Source organism: Lampetra planeri, chromosome 3, assembly GCF_965212315.1.
Source record: "Lampetra planeri chromosome 3, kcLamPlan1.2.h2, whole genome shotgun sequence".
Taxonomy (NCBI): domain Eukaryota; kingdom Metazoa; phylum Chordata; class Hyperoartia; order Petromyzontiformes; family Petromyzontidae; genus Lampetra; species Lampetra planeri.
This window is the reverse complement of record NC_136109.1, coordinates 25573841-25595362: the sequence shown is the minus strand read 5'-3', so window position 1 is coordinate 25595362 and position 21522 is coordinate 25573841. Positions and strand designations below refer to the sequence as shown.

The 21522-nt window shown below is 51.0% G+C and overlaps 1 protein-coding gene across 8 annotated transcripts in view; it reads left to right on the top strand.

Annotated features, from left to right (window-relative positions):
* The window catches only part of MEF2C (myocyte enhancer factor 2C), a 109315-nt gene that overhangs the window by 68665 nt on the left and 19128 nt on the right, over positions 1 to 21522 (top strand). For 6 of the 8 annotated variants that reach the window (XM_078592465.1, XM_078592469.1, XM_078592464.1 and 3 more), the window contains 3 exons: positions 8871 to 9014; positions 13877 to 14084; positions 17437 to 17493. In XM_078592465.1, the coding sequence (XP_078448591.1) occupies positions 8871 to 9014; positions 13877 to 14084; positions 17437 to 17493 (409 nt within the window). Of the gene's footprint in view, positions 1 to 8870; positions 9015 to 9563; positions 9708 to 13876; positions 14085 to 17436; positions 17494 to 21522 lie in introns of all 8 variants that reach the window. The other 2 variants (XM_078592472.1, XM_078592470.1) reach the window with 2 other exon arrangements.

The window sequence follows — 21522 nt, the reverse complement described above, 5'->3', positions numbered from 1 at the left end:
ACTGCATTGGGTTATTTGGAGTGATGTCAATTTGATGTCACTGGAGTGCTAACATGAGAGGCCTGATTGTAGGCTGTCTTCTTTTGCTCGTTAATGAAGTTTCTAACTTGCGTGAGAAGACTTGGGACACAACAGATGAGGTCTGTGTTTTTGCATCTAAGTGTTCTTTTAATTGTTGTCGTGGGGAATTTTAGTTTTTGATTGAACTTATTGGTGCTCAAGTAGTAAAATGACAACACGAAAGGGCCGTCTTGAACACCCACCCACAATTGGCTTCACACATACCATGGTTAGAGACAACGAGAGGAGATTAATGTACATACTGGAACGATAATTAGTAATTATTTGCTGCCCATTGTCAACCCACTGCTGAATGAAGGCCCTCCCCCACATCGTGATGTTCACAAGGGTTGTTTGACCATACTTCACCACGCTGGTCAGCGCGAGTTGTCGAATGCGGTGCGATTAAGACTGGTTTAGACGTCACCCCGCACTGATGTTATCGGCCATGGCCGGGGAATCGAACTCGTGTCGCCGGGTTCATAGGGCAGCACCCAAACCACTTTCACCACCATCCCTCCGCTACCCGTCTGTAGGCAACACGCGTGGTACAAATACGCACGTTGTGTACGCAGTGTAAAATAAATATGAACAGGCACGTAAACAACGGTGAGGCCTACAGACATGAAAGCGCATTTCAAAGAACATGAACACTCATAAGGGATAGCTTAGGTGACAGGCAAGTGTCAAGTTCGCTTAGCCAATTCGACCATTAAAAATAAATACATCCCGTTGAACCGCGGGCGCTCTGCCTTTTAACGGTTGCGTTGTTTTAGCGTGTATTTTTTTTCCCCCCTCGCTGAAATCGCTTGCGTCGTAGCGTGGGTTGTGCATGGCCCGACCCCCGTCGTCCGAATTTCAAACGGAGAAGAAAGTCGCCGGGAGCTGTGACGGGCGCAGACTGCGAGCGAGTCGCCGCCCGCGTCGTTCACTCTGCCCATGTGACGGGCAGCAACGGGGCGGCATTGCAACGTTCCTTCCTGCGGGTCGGATTGACAAAAAGTTCCAGCAGTGGATCGACAAAAGTGCCTTAAACGACTCTTTGTTTTCTGAATAATAGTTATTATTGGGGGGAGGGGGGGGATGCCTTCATCCAGCAGCAGAATTGACAAAAATGCCTTAAATTATTCTTGTTTTTTAAATGTTTATTGTCATCGTAATAATTGTTTCCTAGACTAAACTTTTTATTTTACCAGATATATAGGTCTTTTCCAGAAGCAATCCTGCTCATGAATGATATCTCAACGAAGTGGCTTATGATGGGAAAATTTATAGCAGCCAAATACTCGCAACGCATGTTTCTAAATGTGGAGGGACAAACCCGGAGAAAAATCCACGCAACAACAGGGGGAGAGAGACATGCAATCTCCAAATACACAGGCGTCAGGGTCGGCATCAAACCCACGACCTCCTGCATACCGGGCGAGGTAGTTAAGCTCTCACCACCGCAGCTTCCAGTCTGCGCTCGCCCTCCAAACATTTTTCAACACCGCGCTGCGCCAAACAGGTGACCTGCAAGGATGTGCGAAAGCACGAAGGGGGAAAAAAATAATAACGGCCCAGCAAAGCTATTTTTGGATAATTAGACTTAGTAGTGTTGCGAGACAATTAACATTTTTCCGTAATTTGACATTTTCAAAGCGCTGCATCGCTGACAGCCGCATGGTCGCGGGAGGGATGGGGCCGATAATGGATGATATCACAGCCGTCGGGCCCGGGAGATTTGCCATTGAGTTTTTGTGGCTGTGGAAGGTTTTATATCCGTTGGAGGAATTGAAACCGATCGCTTTGAATCGATGCCCGGATCAGATTTAGCGGCTAATGCATCCTCTCTCTCTCTCTCTCCGCAAATGCGGTGTGAGTGCAGCAAGCAAGCGAGCGAGTGAGAGAGCGAAAAAACCCAACCCCACCACCCCAAAATTTTTTCATAACGTTTCATGATTTATGCACTATGTATCATGTTAATGTACGCGCAAACAGGCATATTCGACAAATTACAATTCTGTAAAAACATTGTAAATTTTATTTTCGGCGAAAACAACTTTACCCGTTCGAAACGTGCGCGCTCATTGCACCGGCGTATGCATGTTTAACTTCTTTCGCACCGTACGGAGCCGACCGTGCTGATTGCGGGCATGCGAACGAGCGGGGGTGGGTGCGTGGCTGAGTGACTTTGCCTCTGGGGTGAGGTGGGCAGGGGTGCCCTCTCGGCGTGGGTTTTCTTTCCGTTCCCTGACGGTGCTCGTCGCTTTGTCGAAACGGGACCTGGGCCGATGTGCTGCCCCGGACGTTTTGCTGGCGGAATCTCGTCACGAATAAATAACAACGTTAACACGCGCCAGAAGGAGAAATACGGTCCACCGTGAACACAGCCGCGCGGAAATTCGAGCCGGTGTACATGGCGACATAGCGGCCAGAATGGGTCGAGTGTGCCGTGCGTGTCTGTTAAGGCGAGACGGGGGATCTTTGTGTGCGCGTGTGCACGTGGGGAGCGGTAGTGTAGTTGCAGCGGTTAGCATGCGGCGATACGAATCCGGCGACCTGAGTTCGATTGCCGCTCACGGACACCCAACAACATAGGCAATTATTTGAATAGGGTGATGTGCCTCCCCAAGGTCGAATCGGCCGCAATTGAGTACCTGGTGTGGTGTGTAAACATCGCCACTGGGGAGACAAAGGCAGCCGGGCGTGGTGCTGGCCATCCACCGTATCGTGTGCCATGCCGGCCTTCATAGGTGCTCGCTAATAGCATTTTTATTCCAACAGTCTTTGAAAGGCTATACAGGGGTTCTTTGAATATTTGTGTGTTTGTTGGGGCAAGTGCTATTAGTGAGTACCCATTAATATTGGCAAACCATGCCGCCTTTTTCTCCCCAATGCCGATGTTTTACACACTGCACCAGATTCTCACGTAAAGCTGTCGAGTCGACCTAGGGGAGGATCTGGGCCTGTTCTGATATCGCACGCGACTGATGTGAGCCGTGGCTGGGAATCACACTCAGGTTTATAGTTTGGTACGCTACCCACTGTCATGCCACCCTACCCCAGTGAGGCTGTATGGATGGATCTATGTCCTTTATTTCCAATGTGTATATGCGTGCGTGCGTGTGGATAATGGGATATTCTTGCGTGTGTCTGTATTTGTTTTATGCGCGGGTACTCGTTTTTGCTGACAATGCTTGGGTGTATGCACGCTCATAACTGTGTATAATGTTTAGTGGATGCCTGCTCTTGTATGTGTAGGCCAGGGGTCGGCAACCTACGGCTCCGGAGCCGCATGCGGCTCTTTCCGGGCTGCTTCTTGACAATATGCACGTATGTACAGTATGTACTCAGATGCATTGCGGCTCTTGAAATACTGAATTTTGTACCGAATTGGAAAGAAATGGCTCTTCTTGTTATTTTGGTAGCCGACCCCTGGTGTAGGCAATATACACTTCATTGTGTGTACGTATACCGTATGGGTGATATATTTGTGTGCTCGCAGTTATATTTTGTACACGTACATACGCAACTATGCGCACGCGTGTATTTATTGAACGTCCTGGGAGCTTGTTTGTGAACGTACACACACACACACGTGTACACGCGTGTGTGTGTGCGCACACGCACGTCCACGTGAGATGGTTACCGGGCTGGCCTGGCGGAAAGCCGTATGTGGGCTTAATGAGGCCTCCTGCTCCCCCCCCCCCCAACAATCCCCCCCCCCACTCCTCTCTCCCTTCGCCCCAGCCTCCCCATGCCCCCCCCCAACTCATGCCTTCCCCCCCCACTACCTCCCCCCACTACCTCCCCCCCCCTAGCCCTCCTCCCCTCGGGATGGGGCAGGCGGCCGTGCAGTTGCTGTGTTTGGTGCCATGTATGGGCATTGTGTGAGCCAGGCTGAGCGGTGGGACGGAGGGGAGGGGGGCTGAGATTGAAGGCAGAGCCAGGGCGGCTGGCGACATGAGGTGGAGGAGAGGCGAGTGGTGGTGGTGGTGGTGTGGGGTTGGTTTGGGCTAGGAGGGGAGAGAGAGAGGGTGGTGGCGGCGTGGGGAGGGGGAGATGTGGTGGTGGGTGGGTAGTGGGGGGTGGTGGGAGAGTGGGCAGCCCCAGAAGTTAGTGCCTCCACACTCGAACAACAGCGCCAGCCTGGGAAACAGATTTATACGACTCTTCTTGTGTGCCTCTACTCACCATTCCAAGCCTTGATTTCAATGTCGAAGGACGGTGGGTGGGTAGACAGGCAGCCCGACCGGCAGGCATTCTCAGAAAGCATACACGATTTAAGCTACTGATTTCTTAAAATATATATATACATTTGACCTCGTACTAATTTTCGAAGCAAATCTCTGCAGCGTTTGTAATGTTGTGTCTGGCACAACGGAGGTTAAAAATGGGCAGCCTAGGTAGGTGTGATTTCGGTTTTTTTCGTTCACTTCAAATGTTGGGATTGTGATCCTTTTACATTCTCCCTCTCACACCCCCACGCACAAAAAAAACAACAGCCACAAACTAAAGTGGAAGTGGAACAAAGATAGAGTCACCGTGGTGTTGTAGTCGATAAATGAAAGCAAAAAAAAGAAAAGCAGCCGTGCCAGATTGACAAAGCAGCAGGTCTCTCCTGCCAAACCAGATCGACGCACCTGTGCCGAGATGACGGCAGTGGATTTATTAAAATAAAATCCCACCCCCTAAACACGAAAAAAAAACCTGTCGGCAGGAATGGGCAATCAATTACCCCCAAAACCACGCCTATTGCCACATCACATGGAATGCACCTCCATCCCATCAGAAGTCGGGAAGGAAGCCAAGACGGTTTAGCACGTAGGCTTTGGCGACCAATATCATCCATAATGCAGGTGTTTTTTTTGGGTTAGATTGCGTAAATATAAATGTTTCGTTGAACTCGCCACCTCCCGACAAGGCCATTTAGTGAGGTTTGTCACGTGAACGGAACATGCCAATTCGTTACTAGTACAGCACACGGGTGTGTTGGAGAGAAAATCAACAACATTTACAAAAGCCAAGACGGAGGTTGTGGCTCGAACTGGTGGTGCTGACGTCGCCGTGAACGTCCAAATGTGCTCTCAGTCTTGTCGCAGACCGCCAGCTCATAAAGAACTGACCGTGTGGGGTCATTTTGTCGGTTATTTTTTACCAACAACCCGGAAGAGTTTGAGAAAATGTGCCCAACCAAGCAAGCAAACAAACAGAATGGCCGCACGTGTAGTTCTGTGGAGCTGGTGGTCTGCGTAAGGCTGACAGAGCTTTTGTACATCCATTGCACGTGTCTGTGTGGTGTTAAGTCTGTCCGCTGCAATGGAGGAGGGGGGGGTCCTCGTCATTTAGAGATTTGAGTTCTCATTGCTTGTACCAAGTGGTTCTTTAACCTTTACTGCGGCCTTGCCACCCTCTTTGGTTCTAAATCGTTAAAAAAGTACAGTGTTAATAAATGCATAGTGTTTTGATGAAACAAAGTAAGTTGTACTTACGTACCCGTGCTCAATTTGTGTTTTCGATTATTTGCCTTCTAAAAGAAATCGAGCCATGTCTCGTACCCCCAGGAAGGGCACCCCAGGTTAAGAAACGCCGGCTTGTTACGGTGCTTGGATGGCCGATGGCTCCACGCGAGTGGGTTGCAATAGGGGCTGCGGGGGGGGTGATACGCCTGTGGACAGCAAAGGGCAGCAGTGCAGCAAAATCCATTGTACTGCACTTCCGTGCCTCCACGCCTAAGCTGCCCTCTCGATGGAACGGTGTGCCGACGTACAATCGGATGACAGCCCCACAGCCTCACATGGCGCCAAGAGGCCCTCAATTTGGCAGTGGATTGACGAGTGCAGGAAAAACCCGACGCGCCTCTTTGTTGTGGGGGAAAGACGGTTTTTAATTGAATGCTTACAAAACGCGTCCAGAGTGGTTGGGTGTGTGCTGCTGATGTCATAAGTTAATCTTGTTGAGTTCATGGCTTTTTTTGTTGTAATTCTTAGCGCGTGTGTATAATTGCGACGAGCAATTTGTGTTTCGCGAACACGTAAGCCGAGCAGCAGCAGCAGCAGCGAGAGGGAGAGAGATGCGAAATAAAATTGTGAAAGGCTCGGTCGGAGCGTCTCCGCTGCGCCTAACGAACCCCACTGCTTGTTTTTTCACGATCGTTACAAACAGTCACGTTGATGAGGTTGCCCGGCCTCGGCTGAAAAACGAGAAGGGGGGTGACGAGGGGGGGGGGCGCTGGTATAAAAAAACTAAAATTGTGAGTGGACAGACAGGTGCCAGGCTGACAGGTGTGAGGGCATCTGGCCACGGCCGCCCTGTGCATGTCACATTCTGTCCTGTGCGGACGCTGAGAGAGGGGAGAGAGAGAGAGCAGTGGGGGGGGGGAAAGCTTGAGAGGTGGGGGGTGCTTGGGGGAGAGTGGTGGCAGAGGGAGTAAAAGGAGGGGAGAGTGGGAAGGAGGCGAGAGAGGCAACGAGGGAAAGAGCACGAGAAGGGAGAGACGGGGAGCGGGAGGGATAGCGAAAAGAAAAATATCGCAGGGAGAGAGCGCGAGGTGGGGGGGGGGGAGCAGAGAGAGGAGGAACGAGGGAGGGAGAGCGAGAAGGGGAGATCGAGGGATGAAGATCATGGACATTGAGAGATAGGAGAAAGAGAGAGAGGGGGGGAAGAGAGGGAGGGAGGAGGGAGATAGAGGGGAGAGAGGCATAGAGAGAGAGAGGGGGGGGTGGAGATGGCGGCCACCAGAGAGATATGGCAAAGGGAGAGGGAGGAGAGAAGTGGAACAGGTGCAGATAGGCTCGCCGTGATTGTGACATTCCGGCCTCCCCAGGCACCCCAATGCCGATAACGCGGTGGCAGCTGCCACGCTCGCTACTCCAACCGGCCCATATCAGACACGGCCGAATGCATTCCGCGTGATTAGCGCTATCTGGAGTGTGCCGGCCGCAGCGCCCGCACTCGTGCGCGACACATTCTGTGGCCTTAAGGCCCCCCCCCCCCGCGTGTTGTTTCGTGTGCGTCCGCTTGCATTTGACGCGCGCGTTTGTTCCAGCGCGTCGACGGGCGCTCGTGCCGCGACCGTGGCCGAAACGTCACGGTTTCTTTTTTGTTTGTCGTGCCCCGTGTTCCGATGACATCGCGTGTCCCGGACGGTGCACGTACCGGCTTTTGCGATAATCCGTTCCGATGTGTTTACACACACGTAGCACACACACGCAGCACACACAAAAAAATAAATTCGCGTTGTTGAGATCTTTCCGCGCGAATCGGGGTTGTTTCGTGTCGGCTGTGTCGGAGAGACACAGAGCTGACGCCGCCGCCGCCGAGATCCTGGCTGTAACAGGGTCGCCGCGGTGGCGAAATGTTAACCCCCTCGCCTGGTATGCAGGAGGTTGTGAGTTCGATCCAAACTCTTGACGCCTGCTGTATATTTGGCGTTTGCGCATCTCTCTCCCCGTGATCGAGTGGATTTTTCTTTGGCTCCTCCGGTTTTGCCCTCTGTAATATAAACGTACGTTTATAGTATTTGGCTGCTCTAAATTTCCACATGATGATAAGCCACTTTGTTGAGCTGTCGTTTGTAGCCAAGTCGCTTCTGAAAGAGAGCTACATAGCTCCAGTGGGCCTTACCTGATGAAAATTAAAATAGTAAAAAAAAAAATAGTGAATCTGTGCAGCCACGGTCGCAAGTGTGGCGATTTGGTGATCTTCACTCGATCACCACACTGCACAAATGATACCGCGCTTATTATTTTACCAGGTAAAGCCCACTGAGCTGTATAGCTCTTTTTCAGAAGCAACCTGCCCACGAATGACAGCTTGCCGAAGTGGCTTATCATGTGGAAATGTATAGCAACCGAATACTCTTAACGCATGTTGATTCTAAATGTGGAGGGGAAAAACTGGAGGACCCGGAAAAAAATCCACGCGACCACGGGGGGAACTTGCATACTCTAAATATACAGCAGGCGTCAGCTTCGGGATCGAATCCACCACCTCCTGTATACCCGGCGAGGTAGTTAACATCTCCCCACTGCCGTGCCCCTTCCAGAGCAGGGGGTGGAGCGGTGGCCTTTAGTGGTTGGCACACGGCACTGTGAAATCAGCTACTTGAGTTCGATTGCCAGCCGCGGCCAACATCAGTGAGGCAATTGATATCTGAACCTGTGCTGCCTGCCCCCACCCCCACCTCTACCAATCTACACTGACGAGTGCGGTGAAGTATGGCAAAACAACCCCCCAAGTACCGACACGTCACGGCGGGTGGGGGGGGGGGCTTTCAACACCAGTGTATAGAGTAAAGGCCCGGCTGCACACCCATAATGATGGTAAATTATATTGTTAATCCAGCTCAAGAGGCCCCCAAAAAATTGCCGGCCGATTGACGTGTGACAAATACTCTTTGCCGAGCGAGAAGGAGAGCTGTCACTCGGTGGATGTGCGGGAGCTTCTGAAGTGACTCCAGAAGTCGATCTGTGGTGTCATGTTCCAGGGGGCGGAGGGGGGGGCTCTGCTCGTGACACATTGTGATGCTTTTGCTGGATGTGACAGCTCCGGAAGAGGCTCTGTCGTGACGTGACCCCGATAGCACGATTTTTGGGGGTATAATTGGTGTTAAAAAAAAAAAATCTAAGCAGCAGAGATTTTAATTACGAATCGTTGTGTTACATTAACGCTGGATGTTCTGTTTGCAGAGAGCGGTTGGCAGACTGGAATGAAGCGGCGTGTATTTTATTTTTTTTACGTGGAAATTTGGACGGCGTTCTGTCGGCTGGAGACGATCCAGGCGCGTCGAGGTTTTTGTGTGAACTGTCCTAAACTTTGATTTTCAGACCTTGAAAAAAAAGGGGCTGAACGGCTTTGATAGCCCGGACTCTGACCCGGAAGACAATCTCGGCGGCAACCCGCACGCGGAGGAGAAATACCGCAAAATCAACGAGGATTTCGATAACATGATGCGGAATCAGAGACTGTGTGTAAGTAGCACTCTCTTCGTGCCCTACCTTTACCTGGTCACTCAGCCTCTCCTCCCCCCCCCCGCTTCTCCCCTCTGTCCCTCTCGCCTCCTTCCCCCCCCTGCCCCTCTGCCTTTGCTTCTCCCCGCTCTGTCTTTTGCACCTCCATCCTCTCCTGCCTACTTTGCTTTACACTTCTCCTCTTGCTGCTCTCTCCTCCGTCTGCCTGCCTCTCTCTCTCTCATCCATCTCCTCGCTGCCCTTTTGCTCTTTCTCCGACTCTGTTTCTCTCCTCCTCGTTTGGATTATTATCTCTGGCAATATTTCTCCTCTCTTTACCAGCGATGCTTTCTTCTTTCAATCCTTTTTCTCCAGTGCTGCTTTCTTTCCTCCGGCTTTCTTTCTCTTTCTGTCGGCCAGTCTTTCTCTGCCTCTTGTCTTTTTCTCCATTCTTTCTGTCGCTTGGCTACTCTTTCCGCTTGCTTTTCTCCTCCCCCCCCCCCCCTCTTTTTTTCGCTGTCTCCCTCCTTCCGTCTCTCTCCTCTCTGTCTTTCTGCACCACCTTCGCAGGCTCTAAATCGGAAGGAGCAGCGAGGCGGGGAAGACAGTCCCGAGCCCGACGTCTCTTATGTTTTAACCCCGCGCACGGAGGAAAAGTATAAAAAAATTGACGAGGAGTTCGATAATATGATGCGGAATCACAGGTTGGCGCCCGTAAGTAGCCACCGCAGCCCGCGCTCTCACCGCCAGGATTTACCGTCCCGATTCCAATCGACGTCTCCCAGGTCCCCCCCACACCCCCCCCCCCACTTCCGTGTCCTTGTAGCTGGTGGGTGGGGAAGGGTGGGGGGGGCAAACACCCCCAGCGACAGTTAAAAATTGATTCAACCGATTTAATTGCCCGTTACAGCTTACCTGCATCGCACGATTTCATTACTTACATTCAAGCAAAACGGCCCCCTCCCCCCTCAAAGCAAACGCCCCCGCCTCCCCCGCCCCTCCTAAAGCATCGAACAGTCTCTCCCTGAACAAAACGCTCGGCCGTAATAGAGACGTGTGAACTGGAGAAAAAAAAAAAACATTTATTATTGGAAAACGAAACAAAAAACCCGAGAAGAAAAATAACACGTAAAAGTTGTCATTTCCTAATTTGGCGAAACGGTTCAATTAACGTGACCTTTTTCAAATGTCGGCCGGTACATCCTAGTGCGTGGTAGTTTTCCCTCTTTCACGCGTGGCAGCAGAGGGAGGCACAAGGCACTTACAATCTCATCGACGGTGGTGTGGCTTTCGAGTGTGCCGGTGGCTTTAACACGCATGGCGCACGCTTTTCACTGCCGGCCTTTCGCTGGAAGAAGGGGATGGGATAATTGGCCACGTGAGACGCGGGCGAGCGGGAGAGAAGCGAGCGAGCGCGTGCACTTGCCTTGGCACCCTGTCCTTTGTGTATCACACATGTGCCACTGTCAAGCCAGCGCAAATTGCTGTTAGTTTAATTGAACGAAGGTGGCATTTTGTCGTTCGCATGTAATGAATGCATGATTTTTATTTGTCTGCGGTTTTGCCCGTCGCTCCCTCTCGTTAGAGCGGGGAAGTGGTTAAACTCTAAACCTACAGCTGCTTCTTTTGGTCTTTACCCCCCCACCCTCCTCATCCTCCCTCCACGACTTCCTCCTCTTGTCATTTTCCCAACCAAACACCACTCACCACAAAGTTTCTTCTGCCCAAAAAACTAAATGTGAAAGGCTTGAGTTTCTAAATACCGCTTGTTGTATTGTAGATTTTTTTTTAATTGCGTTTCTCGGTGCCTTTCTGAAATTGCTGCCTCTTTTTCAGCACCGTGAATGCTCAATTTGGCTTTTGCATCCTAAACATTTGGATTCGGCGTATAATGAAGAGCCACTGTTATGAAACTTGCACAGTCTGACGTGCAAATGTGGTGCACTTACATTTGCTCCTCCGTGCAATTCGCTTAATTGAAAGACAAAAAAATAGTTAAAGTACGTAAAAACTTGCCGTAATGATGTGTTAGTATTTTTATGAGAATACTGATAACTCTTTTTATGCACCCAGAAAAGGCTTACTTGCATTTTAAGAATATTTCAGGAGGTCCCTTTTTCCTGGATCATCCGCAAATTCTTATTTTGGATCTTTCTATATTTCATGTTGGAGGAGGCCAGGGACTCGAAGAACAGAACACCCACAATCCGAATAGGTCACCGACCTACTTTCTGTACTGGCTGATTTTGGCACGGTCCACCACATCTCATCCCAAGTTACAGGATTGCAGGCGTGCTTCATCACACCGTGTCATGGAATGTAGAGCTCACATAGGATGTTTTTTTTTACTGAAGGTTAATTGTACATCCAGGCATTGTTAAAGCTTCATTTTCACCCACATGCGATATAAGTCTTTCGCGAAACGGGTTAGTGCAACAAATTGACTGCGATAGCCAGGAATGAGACGTGGTCTCGAATAGCTTGCGAAGCTTTTAAAAAAAAAAAAACTCTTTTCATTCTTATTTTACTGACCATCGTAGGGGTTTTATTTATTTATACATCACGTCTTACCCAGCGCCGCAACGCACGGCTCTGAAAACCGTTGCGCAAGCTACGACACACCTGTGTGCGGGCGGGTTTCAGTTGGGTGCGTAGGTGAACATACGGCATAATTTAATAACGCGTTATTGCCAGAGCCAGATTTTTTGTTGCCTTGGAATGCCCGGTGTCATCTGCTGTGCACAGAAACATAAGCTGGGCCCCACAGGCATTATTAATGCAATAAAGGCACCCCGTGCAAAAGAACCGTTTGCTGCATAGGCCAGCTCAAGAAGCCCACGGTGTTTTTTTCACGGCTCGCAAACATGCACGTGCCATCAACCGTCCAGATGTCCAGCAAGCCAATGGCATTTCACTTAACAAACCTGGCTCTGCTGATGATACCCAGAAGGTTGAAACCGGTCCAGAGTTCGCGTGCTTAAAGAAATGCTGTTCAATGGTATTGGTCTGTAAAGCCGATGGGGGTGATGGACTAACGTTTTGTATTATTCACATGCGCAAACACACGTTGTTAGACGCACTTTTAAGCCCGCGACTTTGGATCGTTCCCAATCAGTGTGTTCCGCTTAGAGTGGTAAAATGCAAGTGAAGACTGACAACGCCATAGAAATAACCGGTTCCTGTCTCGTCAATAAACGTGCTCTGGGCCCACGCGCATGCAAGAGGCCAGCCGACACAAGTTTGAAGCTCCGTTAGTGAACAAAGACTTTCAAGTTGTGATCAAACGTGTCATGTTGCTACTCTAGTGACGTCATCGCGACGGCACTCTTGTACATTTCATTACGTTGATGAGATCACGGCCAGTACTTGAGCAACGCCCTAGGCTATAACTTTGAAGCATTCCCCGAACAAAGTTAAGATAAATTGTTGTCAGACAGTCCGAGACACGCAAACTCGCTAATTGTCCACGAGAAAATAACTATGTTTTGGTAACATCGTTCTTGGCACAATGCCGTGATGTCAAAATCGCAGCATGTTTTTTTTTTATCATCCGATCCAGCTGCAACAATAACATTGCCTTCTTCGATTGGCTATTGTTGAGCATTCGGTCATGGGTAGCGATGATTCTCCACATACTAGGCACATGCATGTGATGGAATCCAACCCTAATTTTTAACGATCTTTTCTTTTTTCTACATCCCAACACACCGTTTTTTTAATGCGAGGAAGGAGCCAGGGAGATGTGCAAGTGTCTCATTGACAACAACGATACCAAACCTGGCAAACACGGACGAAATTAGTCACTAAATTGGGTACGGCTTAGGGTCGTTTTCAAATCTGGCAGTTGCGTGCCGCGACACACTCCCACATTCTCTTGGTCGGGACGGATCTCGCGAGGTCTTTTAACATCCGCTCTCCAGCGGGCGGCACGCTTAAGGTAATTACGCTTAAGAGGCATCGCAAATGAGATGTCGATACGGCGATACGCCAGCTTACGTCGGCAGGCTTCGCCATTTTGCAACCAAGCACGTCTGTTTTCGCAGCCAGCGTTGCGATTCCATGCAGTTGGCTGCGCAAATCATTGTGCAACTTACCGGTGAGCGAGCTGAAACGGGAATGATTTGGCGCGTTTGGACGCTTCTGCGCGTGACCTATTTGATTTCTTTGGCTGTCGGGGACGGTGGAGGTGTTTTCACGGCACACATTTCGCCAGATTACCAAACATCACTCGTGAATCTAAGTGGGTTGATGGTAAAAGTGAATTGCACAAAATGAAAATATCCATATAACTCGCAATGTCAAAATCTTCGAAGTCAAGTTGTATATAATTCTCCTAGGTGAATTTTTTGGCAGTTTAGGCACGGTAATGTCATTTATCACACTCAAATAAAATAATTGTGTTTATATTTCCGTTAAATAAAGCTATATTTGCGTGTTTGCTATCTCGTCCGTAATAGACACTCTCAGAGGAGATTACGTTCCATTCAATAAATATGTAAAACACAATTTTCAGGCAGGATTTTTTTAAGCTCTCACCAACACAAACACGATGGGGACATTGCCCGGAGACTTTGCGATCGCTCACAAAGCCTACGGAGGAAGACAATTAAATCGTACACGCTGCTCGTTTCGCACCTCCAGTGTGGTGTGATGCAGCTTGACGTTGTTCTTTTTCACGCCGCTAATTCCGCTAATGTCCTTTGCGTTTATTATTTATTTACCCACCGCCTGCTTGTTGACTTATTTATTGTGCCCCTTGTTTCTTCCCGTCTCCCCCCCCCTGCCAAACCCGCCCGTGGGCCTGCACCACCCCTTATACCCCCCAATCCGCAATCCCCGATTCCGCACCCCCCCCCCCATCCCACCCCAATTCCCCGTGTCAGTCGAGCGTGCCGCCAGGCACAGGCAGTTTCCAGCTGCCGGTGGCCGTGCCGCTGTCGAACCCCGGCAACACGCTGGTGTACGGCAGCCCCGGGGGCACGCTGGCACAGCACGGGGGCCCCATGCTGCCGCCCCCGCAGGCCGTCAGCCTGCAGAGGAACACCGTGTCTCCCGGTGTTCAGCAGCGCCCGCCCAGCGCCGGCAACCCTGGTGAGACTCCAACCGCGCATGATCCTTGCAAGCCGGCGTCCCCGCCGATGGTGCGGAAAGTGTCCGTAAGGCCGCCCCAGTTACAACACTGCGGGTGCATTAACAGTGAAAATGCCGCGTGCCGTCTGCTTTCACAGTGAACTTTACAGGTCACCCCCCTCCCCCCCCGACGTGTTATTAAATAAACTAGGGAAGGCACACTGAGCCGTATAGCTCTTTTTCAGAAGAGACCTGGCCACAGATGATAGCTCAACGAAGTGGCTCATCATCATGTGGAAATGTATAGCAGCCAAATACTCTCAAGGCGTGTTGATTCTGAGTGTGGAGGGAAAAAAACATAAAACCAGAAGACCCGGAGAAAATTCTCCGCGACTGCGGGAGAACAGGCAAACTCCAAACATAAAACGGGCGTTTGGATCGGGAACGAACCCACGACCTCCTGTATACTCGGCGAGGTGGTTAACGTCTCGCCACCGTGGCAAAAGATTAGGACAGTGTGTGCCGGTTTTGTTATCCCACAAAAAACTTTTCCTGCAAAGTACTCAATTGGGATCACGTAGAGAGCAATCGTCACCTGCTACTGGCAGACGAGGCACGCCGGTACCACGTCACCTTGTTCCGCACAGGGACAGCTGCCACTGGGGTTGCCCTTAGCATGTTTCGGATGAGAAGTGGTGTAAAGTACTTTGAGTTGCCGTGGCATCTTAAGTGGCAGTGAATATTATTATACAAAGCTTATCATAATTAATTGTTATTAGTGTATGTGTATGTGAGCAGCGTTTTTTGTCAATCCACTACTTCCCCATGCTTGTGCTGGTCAGGTGAGGCGTGAGAGGGGATATTTGACCATAGAGGAGGTCCCCGCTTTTATGCCAGAAATGCATTCCTGCAAAGCCTGTCCTAAATCGGACCCTCTTTTCCAACAGACAGTGGAAACGGTAGACACATCACTTGCCGATGTGTTTTTTCACTTTTATCGGCCGTCTTTAACAGGGCTCAATGGGTGAAAAGCCACCAAAAACACTTGAGAATAACAAAAAGCTCAACGCCAAGTCGCATCGGAAGCCAGACTGACTCTGTTCAAATGCGTTTGGAGTCGTGTTGGAAGACGCGTCGTAAAATCAAGTTTCTGCATTGTAAATCGATCCATGGTGGCATGATAGTAACGTCGTTCATGTGGACTGTTGTAAACCGGAGACCGCCCGTATTTCATTCCTCTGGCCAGCGCGGGCCGATGAAGGTGTGGGGGAGTCTTAAGATGTGGTGGCATAGAAACACGGTACAGCACTGGATATCCCTCCGCTGCCCTCTGCTTGCTCGCTCGCCACATAGGTTTGACTCAAATCTTAGGCCGCTATCTCAAACCCCATCCACGGTACAGCCCCGCGCAAGTCACTGCCCCCTTTGCCCCCCACGCAACGCGGTTTGACGATACGAGCAATGCGAGCTGTGCTATACGTGGCGTCCTGAAACTCGGCCGGACTTAAGGAACGATGTACGAGACGCGGCCGGGACGAGCAACACGCACCGTGCGCGGAGAGAGGGGCGACGGAGGAGAGTTCCAGGCGATAGGATCAGCAGCGGAGAAGGGGGAGCGACCTTCATGTTCGGCAGAGACCGACGCGGAGGGTTTAAGAGAGAGAAGGCCTCGATTTCTCAAGCAAAGGACACGCGGGTGGAAGTGAAGCGAGATTACAAGGCAGAGGTGGCGCAGGGGTGAGTGAAGAGAGAGAGAGAGAGGGGTCTTAAATACGACGAGGTGGTCATCTTGTGTAGGTCTTGTAGTTGACTTGTGATTGGATTTGGAGCCAGTGTCGATCATGACCACCACCGCTATCAGCGTTGGTTACCAACAAAAAGGATCGTTTCCTGAATCGAATCGCGACCCCGAATCATGACAGGCCGTGGAACCGCGTGCAGTCGGGGGGCAGGATCGTTATCTGTGTGCTCTCTGTTAATGCACAGTTCTTTAGTGCCGCTGGTGGCTGGAATTTTTGAGAGCCCCCAATCCCGAACATCCCTTCCGCACCTCATCTCACTCACCCACCCACCCCCCCCCAACTCTACATTCCCTTCAAATTTGTCGAGTATCCCTGGCTGCTGATCCCTTGGTGAAAATGCAATCAGGCATCCTCCTCCCCGCGTGCACCTCTCCCCCTCACCTGATAGCGCCGTCGTTTGGCCACGGCCGACGATGTCACGCCGTCTGCGTGCCCGTAAGACGTGCCCATCGGCTTCTTTTTGCCTTCTGATAAGAGCCCAAACGCAAGCGGTCGTCCGCTCGACATACCACAGATGCACACTCCGTGCACAGAGCTTCTGCCACCCCCAGACCCCCGCGAAGCCCACGTGCCCCTCAGCCAGCTAACCTCCATCCCCCCCCCTCCGCTCGCCCCCCCACCCACTCCCGCATCCAAACGCGGCCACTTACCCTGCTGGCGCTCGTGCATGTCATCCGTGAGCTCCCACAGACCTCCCATCATAAACCATCGTAGCATCATTTATTTACAGCCCTTTGTCGATCCACTGCTGGATAAAAGCCTCCCCTTGCCGCCGTGTCGGGCACGGGGGTTGTTTGATCATAGCTCATCGCACTCATCAGTGTGAGTTTGTGAAAAGTGGTTGCGGGGGCATGGAGGGGGAGAAAGGGGGGGACGGCGGGGGGGGGGGGCATGGGAAGGTGGGGGGGTCAGGACTGTCTCAGACTTCGTTGAGCGTCGATGTTCGCCCTGGATGGGAATCCTACTTGGGTTACCACATTCATGATTGAGAACAAAGTGTAGAGTAGGAATATATTGGTTCCATCGGATACAGTGTTTGTCTCCCCCAGTGAAATGAATATTTGTTCACACCAGAGATCATCTCTTACCCCCCCCACCCCATACTTATTGGACTCGTGGATTAATGCTTAGCAGTTAGGGTTTTAGGATTAGGTGCTACATTAGTTGATAATGAAGCTAGGAACCAAATAGGTGATGTGAAACGTGAAAACCAGACTGAAAGAAAATTGTGCAATGCTGTCTCATTTTGCCGAGCCCGGTGACATTTACATATAGGTCAGCAACCTACTTGAGTTACTGCCGTCTGCCGGCCGTGGGCCTTGTTGTTGCCACAGGTCTCGTGTCGTGAGTATCGTGTCTTGGGCCTCGGACTAGTGTCAAGAGTCTTGTTGTTGTGTCATGGATCTTGTGTCTTGGGTGTCAATGGCGTCAGTCTAGGGTCTTGGGTCTCGCTGTTTTGTCACAGAGTCTTATGTCATGGGTCTCATATTATGGGTCTTACGTCTTGGGCCCTGTGGTCATGGGTCTCGTCTCTTGGGTCTTGTGTCATGGGTCTCGGCATTGTGTTGCAGGAGGCATGCTGGGGGCAGAACTCGTCTCAGGCTCTGGTGCAGGCGCCAGTCCCATAGGTGAGTTACGGGCACGTCTTCATCATCGGTGTCTTCATCGTCATTATTGTCATCATTGTCATCATGGTCTTCGTTTTATTCCGTCGTCATTGTCATGGCTGTCGTTGGTAAATCATCAGTGGCAGGGTCGACACGTTACGAATCTCTATTACCACTGAATACTTTTTGTCAAGTGAGATTTGTATTTCATGGGACCTCCTTTGCCAGTACCAAAATATGAGAAGAGGTTTTCCCCTTTTTTTCTGGCAACAAACAGGTGTTAAGATGTTAAAACAATGCATATGTATCGGCGTATGTTTTTTGTTTGCATTCTGACCACAAATATTGTGGTTAATGCAGACATGATTCCTTGTAAAAGGTTTCAGTTTGGTGTTTTAACATCTTAACACAGCTGTTTTGTTGCCAGCAAAAGGGGGAAAACCTATTCTCGAGATTTGTATTTATTTATAATCGGCTTTGTCATCAATTAAGAATGGGGTGTTTTGGTTTTCCATTGCGTACATTTGTAAAATATTACCTTCATTGTACGGTCTTATCATTTTCCTCTTGTCCATTAATAATTCTCGTTATTGATTAATTCATAACATCAGCGTTGGTTCTTATTCAACTCAGGAATCTGATATTTAAACGACGCATTTACATACGCCCTCTTACGTAAATACAACCTACAGGAGTTTCTCAATTAATGTTTAGCTTGAACCGTTTCTTTGTCTAACGTCCCGTCGGACAAAGAAACGCACTTAGCGCAGCTCGTCCTGCGAGCCGTGAGCGCAAGACGAATGCACTTCATTAACACGCGTGTTTATTAAGGAACGCGTTTTAGGTCAAACAAGAATCGTTAAAAGGCGCGCAGCTCGTTTGTTACGAGCCCAATTTGCAACTAAGGACCCCGACGAACGCTCCGCACACCTTGTCACGGCACATCCAACCCTGCCCCGGGGCCCCCTCCCTCTTCTCCCCCCCCCCCCCACCTCGTCCTCCCCCGCGGTTAGCGCCGAGCCCGGCGTTAAAGCCGCCTCCGCTCGCCCGGCGCTGGGGGACTGGGCGGAGGAGAGGTCCGGTGGCGTTGCGTTTCACGTTTGACCCTGTTATTCCGCTGTTTGTGCGCGTGAAGCGTCGCGACAGCTGAACGCCCCGGCTCATTAGTCCACAGCGGTGATGTGGGTGCGAGTGGCCTTGGTCTCGCTTTGCCTCTCCCTGCCTGTCCTCCCTCCTTCCCTCGCTCTCCCCCTCCTCCTCCTCCCCCCACTACCACCACGACCCCCAGCAGCCCACAATCCCCAACTCCCCTCTTACTGCTCCTCCTTCTCCCCTGACTCGACCCCCCCTCAACCCTGGCCCCCGACACAAACACACACACACACGTTCTCCTGTGCCGCCTTGGACACGTTAATTATAATCAAACCCCTTTTATTTAACCGGAAGAACCTCGCTCGATCTTGGATCGTCTTAATTTTATTTTTTCTTCTTGAAGGGTTTTGCGTTGGGATTTTTGGCCGGTTTCTGAATGAGTACATTCCATGTGGGATGAGACGGGAGTGTCCAGAGAAAACCCACTCATGTGGGGAGATTGCACTGCATACGATAGGGCACAAACTTACTTCATGTGCTCATGCCGATGAGCCACCTTATTGCCTTGTGGATTACTGCATGTGGCAGTAACAATGAATAATATTTCAATGGTAACGCCCTTTGTTCATCCCAGAAAAGACTCAGAGTCTCAGGACTTCATTTGCCGGAGGGTGTCGCGACAACGGGTTGTTTTTGGCCAGTACCGTCGGTGAGCGTTTGGCCGTGCGGAATGCCCGCCCTCGCTTGGGAGGAGGGTACATATGTTGCGTGCACGTATGTCGAACTTCTTTCGCACCGTACCTAGCCAACCGGTGAGTAACACCTCAAAGCTCCGCACCAGTAAACTCGACGGTTAACGACCCTGCCGCCAACTCCTAGCCACTTGCGGGGGGGGGGGGGCCCAGCGCCGTGCAGACCGTGATCTCGGAGTTATCCACCAACGCCGGCTGCTAGCTTGGCACGAAAAGCGGTCGGTGCACACCGTCGTTCGCCCATTGTGCTGACTCTCCCCACCTCTCTCCTCTATCCCCAATCCCTATCGCCATCCCCGCCGCACGCCCCTGCCGCCCCCCCCCACCCCCCCCCTTCCCGCGCCAACCCCGCCAACCCCCCCCCAGGATTTCCGCGCGCTCATGTTGCCGCCAGTGTGGCCTCCGCGTGTCGGGATGGCTGCGGCATTTTTTCCCCCTCTGGCACCGGGGCGTAATTATCATGTGACTCGAGCGACAGCCACAGCTGCTTCCTCATTGGCCGGCTGCCTTGACCTTGGCGGGTGGGGAGGGGGGGGTGGTGGTGGGGGGGGGAGTGTGGGGTGTCGGCGGGCAGGCGTGGGGGGGGGCGGCGGTGGGGAGGAGGCGCGTGGGTGGAGGGTTGGTGGGGGGAGAGCCGCCTCCCGTCGTGGAGAATGGGAGGAAGTGCTGCCCGCACGCCGCCCCTCTGCTCGCTCGCTCGCTGCCGGCGCTGTCTTGCACGACAATGCACAGGCGGGCGCGCCTACCCTTGTTTGACGATCGGGGAGCGCTCGCCGACGAGAGAGAGAGAATCGGCTTGGGTTTTGCCTCTCGTTTTGCCGAACCCAGCCCGAGGAAGTTATTTCTTGTGCAGTGTTTATGGAACGAGCGACGGTTTTGTTCGGGGTTTGAAGTGACGATTGGATGTGGCGCTCGTTTTTGTGTGTGCGGAGCGACAGGTTTACAATTGTGAGATCGTGGGGGGAGGGGAGGGGGTTGGATTCTGGCCAGGGTTGACTCGGCTTCGACATCGTCATCCTTGTCCTAGTCTAGGCGTGTCGCATCGGATTTTCCGATTTGAAATACATTCTTACGCTCATGATTACTGTCGCCGGCCTTGATCTATCAACTGCTGGATGACGGTGCCCCCCGCCCCCCCCCCCCCCGAAGGCATCGTCATATCACAGTGGTCCTGCGATTGAATTGGAAGTTTATTTATTTTTATTATTTTGCGGTTAATATAGTGGCCTCCAGTGCCTAGAGGTTTCACATAAACCCAAATATCGATGATTACACACATGATTCTACGTCTGTGTGTGTATCGCGAGCTAGGAGAATCGATGTGAATAGATGAATCGATGGATCGTAACGCTGCTTGTAGCTTTCTTGAGGTCCGGTGTCATGCAAGATTAGCAAATGTGCCTTGGCCCTAAATCCAGATCCCCTGTTAATAGATTACCCACGAAAATCTACTTTGTTAAAACGTATTATAATGAGGAACACATCACATGTAGCGGCTGTTGCGTCTTGAAACAACAGTGGTTTGGCAAAAGCGACGATGCACTTCCAATCATTGATTATAATTTCTCTGAATATTTACCATTGATAGCATTTCAAAAACAAATCTTCAAAAACTTTCGGTCCTCTGTACAAGGCAATACAGTACAATTTGGATTTTGTAAAGTAGTACAATTGTGAAGCTCTGCGTGCGAGCAATGGTGATATATATTTTTCTAAAACGAAAGGCGCTCAGAAAAATTAAGTGACTAACAATTATGATGGCTTATGGTGGTGACGATGGCTCGGATTTCACTTGACGATGCAGATCATTGCGACGACGACGATGGTGGTGGTAGCGATGATGATAACAAAGGGTGTATCGGGTTTCACTTCACGGTCAAGATTCTGGCGAGGATGATGATGAAGGTGATGATAATGATCCACGAGAATGGCTCGGGCTTCACTTCACAGGTATTTATGTTTACCACTTCACAGCCTGTGAGCAAACAAATGTCATTGGTAAGAGGGTGGGTTGTAGCGGCGATGGCGGTGGGGTGTGGGTGGGTCGGTGGGGGAGGAGATCCAACGTTGCATCGCCAAAGAGAAAGTGCTTTCCGCGGAGAAACCTGAGTTGTGTTCATCGACAACAAAAAAAGCGTTAGCAAGCATATTTCTCGGCTCGGTGGTGTAAGCGTTCGGACGGGTGAGTTTTATACCACCCGTCCGA